This window comes from Tupaia chinensis, unplaced genomic scaffold (genome assembly GCF_000334495.1).
Source record: "Tupaia chinensis unplaced genomic scaffold, TupChi_1.0 Scaffold000225_1, whole genome shotgun sequence".
NCBI classification, from domain to species: Eukaryota; Metazoa; Chordata; class Mammalia; order Scandentia; family Tupaiidae; genus Tupaia; species Tupaia belangeri.
In genome coordinates this window covers 3,735,053-3,742,140 of record NW_006159700.1, presented here as the reverse complement: position 1 = coordinate 3,742,140, position 7,088 = coordinate 3,735,053, and the positions used below count along the sequence as shown (strand labels likewise).

The 7,088-nt window shown below is 32.7% G+C and overlaps 1 protein-coding gene across 1 annotated transcript in view; it reads left to right on the top strand.

Annotated features, from left to right (window-relative positions):
* Window positions 1-6,541: 6,541 nt before the first annotated feature.
* COL3A1 (collagen type III alpha 1 chain) overlaps window positions 6,542-7,088 on the top strand; it is a 43,801-nt gene continuing 43,254 nt past the window's right edge. The window contains 1 exon segment of the mRNA XM_006147844.3: window positions 6,542-6,758. Within this exon segment, the coding sequence (XP_006147906.1) occupies window positions 6,674-6,758 (85 nt within the window). The 5' untranslated portion in view covers window positions 6,542-6,673.

Genomic DNA, 7,088 nt, shown 5'->3' with positions numbered 1-7,088 from the left:
GGGGTGGGGGGGGGGAGAGCCATTTGATTTGTTAAGAAGGTTGTGCCTGCATGGTAAAAATGTATAGTGAGTGGGAAAAGGAAAGAGTATAGGGAAGGAAATCAGGGAGAAAAAATAGAGACAAGACATTTGTGGGACACAGAAATTTATTTACCTGTTGATGATAACACGTACAGTATTCTCAGCTGGACTGGACTGAGAAGTATTTCATATTGGGTAAATTCTCTTTACAAGCCAAATAATGTACAGCAATCAAATGTTTTTAAAAAATAAAAAGAATAATAAAAAATAAAATTAAAAGAAAAAATGTATAGTGATTAATGTAAATAATATGTAAATTATATACCTATAAAATAAAATAGATACATATATATGTAGTAAAATTTTTAAATGGTGAAGAAATGAACAATGAAAGGATAAATTCTCTTTACAAGCCAAATAATGTACAGCAATCAAATGTTTTTAAAAAATAAAAAGAATAATAAAAAATAAAATTAAAAGAAAAAATGTATAGTGATTAATGTAAATAATATGTAAATTATATACCTATAAAATAAAATAGATACATATATATGTAGTAAAATTTTTAAATGGTGAAGAAATGAACAATGAAAGGACAAAAGGAAGAGAATAAGAAGGTAGTGCCTGAATCCAGATGAATTGCATATAAGGAATTATCTAAAAGAGTGTTTTTTCTCTTGTTGGGGGCGGGGGTGGGTGGGAAATGGAAAGTTCCAGCTGGAAAAAAAGAATAGAAATAAAATAATATTAATCTAGTCAGGATTATCATCCAAAGATTGTCAAGATGATGTAATTTTTTATGTCATCTTTACTCCAAATTCCTATTTGGAATTATTTTCATTCATCAAATATTTTAACTAAATAACTTCACAAAAATGTGTTGAATATTAGGGTATTTTTAAAAGTTTGTGGAAAAATAAAATTGAAATAGGAGTTTATTTTGATCTACAAAAAGTTTTAAGGGGATAGGGCTAGGAAACAAGAAAAATCTATAAACAAGAATAAATATGTAAATAAATATAAATATAAAGCACAGCTATGAAAATAGACATTGCTGTATGAACTCTAAGACTCCAGAGCATAACACTTAGATCCTTGCGAATAGAAAGAGACCTAAAAAGATCCTAAAAAAAATATACGTATTACAGAAAAACTTTTTATGGATCTCAAACTTTTTTGCACTTGAAATCTTGTGTGTTTAATAGACAATTAAGCCATAGCCTCGCTCCTCAAGCACCTAATGTTGGCATTATTCTGTAGGCTAAAAATGAACATAAATACAGGGCTTCTTTAATATGATTTAATATATAGTAAAAAATAAAGTATTCAGATGATTAGGCAGAATGTTTTCACATGAGCAATTATGCTGACTCAAAGAAGAGGCAACTGTGTGAAGTCATGTCATGATAAGCTGAAGAAGAAGAGATCACATTTACTTTTTTACTTTGGGAAATTGAGGCTGAGGAAGCTTTCAATATTGGTGTCCTTAAATATTATTTGAATTAAAATACCCCAAATCTTGGCCCCCATTGAGTATCTGACTGTAAAGAATATTGATAAGAATTAAAATTATCTTCATTTCAAACATGCAAATTCAATGAATCTGGCTTGGGCCTATCTCATGCTTCCATCATAAAATTGTAACTAGGCCTTCTTTTTATCTTCAGACAGAATTGGCTACGTTGAAGATCTATTGCAGCTGTGTTGGATACTGCTGAACATTCCTAAGTATGACTCAATTGACAAATTATATTGATAGAGCATCTAGTGGGATTTGCAGAATGGACCTTCAATCCTGAGAATGATTAAATCAACTGAAGACCCAGTAGGGAACTCCTGCACTCTTGCAAGATGTTGCATCCCAGCCTCCATGTCACCCTTGTGGCAAAATTTATAAAGTAATTGCACTGTTCAAGGATGAGTCATTGTGTTAGGTAATGAGTTGAAATCTAATTTTCTATGAATATTCAAGTATAATTTCAGTAATGATAACACATAAAACATGTTCATAGGATAAGTACCTGAAGACTTAATTCAGAACAACTTGCTTACAATACTTAAAATAGTTTCACAATTCTAACAGTTATTAGGCAGTTATTTCCCTTTCTGTGGTCAATTGTCTATTAAGCACATAAGATTTCAAGTGACAGATTTATTTTCACCTAAGAGGAAGCTCATAGATGTTTATAAATTTGTATGAGAAAAAAATAATACAACAAATACAAATTAGCTTACATGCATGTTAATTCTAGAAGTTATACTTGCACTGTTTTCTGTAAACCTTTGTCTATTTATATGCACTTAGTTACATATAACATACATACACACATATACCTTTATATAATGAGACTTCATGAAGTTTGTAGCAAAATGGAACCAAAGTATTGGTTTGTTTTGGTGCAAACAATGTTTGAAACCCACACACAGTTCTTCTATAATACAGATTTTTTTTTTAGAATATTTTGAAGAACTATGGTGCATATATGTGTATATATGCATGTATATAAGCACATGTACACCCATGTGTGAATTATTATTATGTCCTAAGATTATACTTTATCATTAAGTATAAGTTAATGATTTTTACTTAAATTTACTTAAATATGAACTGAAAATTATTGAAAGATTAATGATAAGAAAAAGTCATATTTGGGCCAGGAGGTGGCATGACATTTAAGCACTGTATTCTACATGGCTGACTTTGCAACTGGGTGCATGTGTATGGGTCTTCAAAATCCTGAGAGGAGAATGGAGAAGGGATTGTGGCATGGCCATCCCCCTTTGGGAGTGATTTCTCACTTTCCCTCTCTCTTTGGCAAGTGCATGCACCTATGGCAAAAATCTAAAAGAATAATTGTTTTTTCAAATTGATTCTACATCATTTTCCTTTCTCTTCTTCCTTTCATAAAGCCTCATTAAAAATAAAATAGAAAATTGAAAGCCAAATTTGTATTCATTCAATTCCTAAATTGTATAAAAATATCATTACCACAATCAGTGACTAATCCAAGTGGAAAACGTGGTTAAAAATGTTTGGAAAGTGTGCTATTTAATTCCAATTCCAATGAGTAATTTTAAAAGTCATGCAACCTCTTTGAACTTTCTGTTCAGTTTTGGGGTAATTTTCAACCACAGAATGCAAAAAGATAGAAAGTCAGAGGCTCAGACTTAATAGCAAAGCAAAAAAAAGAAAAGATAGGAACTGAGATACTTAATATTTTCAAATTACTTTATTTTACTAAATTTAAGGAAATACGAGTTCCACACAAGAAGTGAAATTTCTAAGCTCAGAAAAAAATAGTTATCAATGTAATTCTATAGAAAAAAGTAAGAGGACAATAAACTCAACCTAGGGACCTAAGAGGAAATTAAATTTAGAAAGTATTAAAGAATCGATCACAGATATCACTCAGATACTTGACTATGATATCCCTCTGTCAATGTCATTGCCTCAATCTTGGAAGTATCTATGGTTAGCTATGACCAAGGCCCTCAACTACAACATAAACATATTTCTAGCTCTATTCTTTATATACCATTATTTCTTCACATTCTTATAAAGGGAACGTAATTCTCCAAAGGTGGTTTCAACCATGCAGGCTGAGTTGGATCCTCCTCTCTAGGAATAAGACCTGCAGTGCACTTTACAATTTTATTGGTAGTTATCCTACTGTAGGCTGTAATTATGCTATGGATTTAGTATATTTTAAAGTGACTATTATCGCAGATACATTTTAAAGGGCTGATAAGTGATTTAACATACAGAATATATCCATAAAAATAATGCATCTCACTGTCTTAAGGAAAAAACAAATCACACCTAAAGCAGAACAGTGAAGAGTGAACAGTGAAGAGGAGGAAGAAAGGGAAGGGGAGGGAGAGCAAGGAGAAAAAAAATCTAAAATACTTTGGTTTCATGTGTTTTTAATGATAGAGATAATTGATTTTCTTATTGCTATTGTAGAGAGCACTGCTGACATTCTCTGGCCTACTGAGTTCATCACAGCTGTGTCTGTGCTAGTCTCCCAAGCTAAACTTTCCACTAAACTGGAAAAAAAAATGAATTTTTGGTTGATAATCTGCCACACCCTTCCTTTGCTTCTTTTTTCCAGACACTCTCTTTGTTAAAGGAGAACTAAATTGAACAGTATTTTAGTTGGTGTAGTTAGATTTTGTGTTAAGACTCCAAATGAAATCCAGAAAACAAAATGACATCTTGGTGAGTATCAATGAAGTCAGGGAGGTATAGAAAAAAAGTTGTTTAGATTACTATGAGGACATCAACTCTTGGCTGGATAATAAGATTCACCAGTAGAAATGGTTCCCCTAGTTGTGACCCTAGCTCAAAGCCACACCCATCTAGATACCATATTTACAAAATACTTTGACATGAGAGGAAGAGGATCCAAGACACAGAATGCATGGGGTCCTGAGTCCAGACCTCCAATATTGTCCAGGCAGTCATGAAGAGTAAATCAGAAGACTTGGAAAATAAATTCTCTAGGTTTCTCCTAAAGATCTTAAAATAATCAATGCTCCTATTTACAAACTATCACCCAACTTTTCATAGATGAGTGCATTGATCCTGATATTTTGTCATGAGTATAAGATTCAATTCGAATGGCTAAACAAATTAAGAATTTTAGGACAAAAAAATACAATGGGAATTTTATATCTAATGCCTGAAGTAAAGCATAAAAAACATTTCTAAAAGTAACATTTCTAATTTTTTATGCTGGAAAGTAATTCTGATGAGAAGAAATCAGTAAAGTTCAACTTTTATTGACCATCAAAAATAATAAGAGAAAATCTATTTTTTAATATACTTTTTAAAAAAATAGTTGCCAAAGTCACCCTGGGAAAAACTGATGATGTTTTTTCTTAACCTTGTCTGAACACAAGATAATTTTTAAAGTACTATATAGGATGAAGATCATTGAAAGACAGAAAAATACACACAATGACATTTCTTTCTCAACATCGCCATTATGATCTAGCCAAAAATTTCATATTCATGACTGTTTTCGAGAGTTCCTTTTTTTTTCCTTCAGTCAATGAATCTACAATCCAAGACCGGAAGAGAGACAAGATTGGTCTTCTATTTCTCCGTTCCTACCATTGGGTGATGTCAACTACAGGGCGATATCGTATTCTGAGTGGATATATAAGGAAGCAAATGCACTACTGTACATGCTTATAGAATTGGTATATACCTGGGAATATATATATAATGATTTGAGCAAATACTCACCAACATGAAAAGGGAGAAAGATATCAAAGCAGGTTAAAAAAGGATTTCTCTAAGGACACTTTTGAGTTGTGCCGTAGTGAAATGATTTCAGTGAACTGGTAGGAGGTAAGGAGGATTATATGTGCACACACACAAAGATAGGCATAGTTAACAAGGAAAAAAGGCAGGTGACCTTTTTTATAATTCAATTATAGAGATATATGAAGGAATTATGGACTGATGATTAGAGTATAAATAAATATCTTGATTACAAGAAATATCTTAATACTGTGGACAAGTATATTTTACTACAGAGATTTATTAAAGACCTATAATAATAGTGTTTGCCCCTTTTTAAGAATATGACACAGACATTACTCCTCAGGTAGATCCAGAGAAGCATTGGAAAGTTATGTTTGTGAGGATCCGGAAAGTATGTATATAGAAGTCTAAATTTAGAAATATTTATACTAATCCTTATACCAAATCAGATAAAAATGAGAATTTCTTCTGGTACCTTTTTGCTGTCTTATGTGATAAACTCTCTTCCATTTTCTTGCAAAGTTAAGACATAAAAAGGCTGCCTTTTTCTTTAGAAAAATCTGTTCTAACTTTCTTAAGCAGCATAAAAATTGGAAAGCTCACAAGAAACATGCTGGCTTGCTAAAGAAATCTGTGAAGAATGGAAACAGCTATAGATAAGTATCTAACTTTTAGGATGCCATTGAAATGTAGCTCAGATACTTTGTCTTTTGACATTTGCCTGAAATTTAACTTCCAAGACCCAGGGTGGGTGGATGTGTAAAAGTGGCAAACAGGCTTTTCTTTCAGTAAATCTCCTACAGTTCCCCCCTTTAAATTGAGTTAGGGTGGGTCTGGCACAATCCCAATATAAGAATCTTCTAAGACAAGGTTTGCAAATTAGCCATACCCAAGAATTGGACATCAAACAGTTTCTCAAAATTATCCAGTTACTAATGTTATACGGGAAATTTAAAATGCATACATGAAGGTCTTATATATTAAAACACAAGGCAGCACAGTTCTGTATAGGTTCTTCAGTTTTACAAACATGTATATGAGACTAAAATGTTCAACAAACTTAAACATAAGCAGATGCACACAAGCTCCAGATGTGCTATTTTTCTTACACTGTGGGTTGTGTCTTCTATAAGGGAAAAAGAAATATTAATCATTTCTTTTACTGCTGAGGGGATGGGTGCTGCTCTCATATTTCAGAAAGGGGCTGGAAAGTGAGGGAAGCCAAACTTTTTCCTATTTAAGGCCAAAGCAAAGGAATCTCAGTGGCTGAGTTTTATGACGGGCCCGGTGCTGAAGGGCAGGGAACAACTGATGGTGCTACTTTGAATTGCTTTTCTTTTCTCCTTTTTGCACAAAGAGTCTCATGTCTGATATTTAGACATGATGAGCTTTGTGCAAAAGGGGACCTGGTTACTTCTTGCTTTGCTTTATCCCACTGTTACTTTGGCACAAGATCAGCAGCAAGGTGAGTAGGTATTGATTTTAAGAAACTTTATGGGTTTTTTTGTCTTTACTTCTCTTCACAAAGAGGTATGGGGAGTCGGGGGGAAGAAACAGGGTGAGCCTCCTAAAACATAATTTCTTCTATGAGCTCCTAATTCTGAAACACTGAGTTAACCATGATTGTGCTTTTTACATTTGCTTATAAAGAATAGTGTCATATATGTGTATATATAAGTTCTCTCTCTCTCTCTTTTTTTAAAGATAAAGCTGTTCTAACTTGTTTTCATGTTAAAAAGCACTGGGAAGTTTTACAAAAGACTTTAAAAAGCTCCCCTTCTAAATTGTTAACATC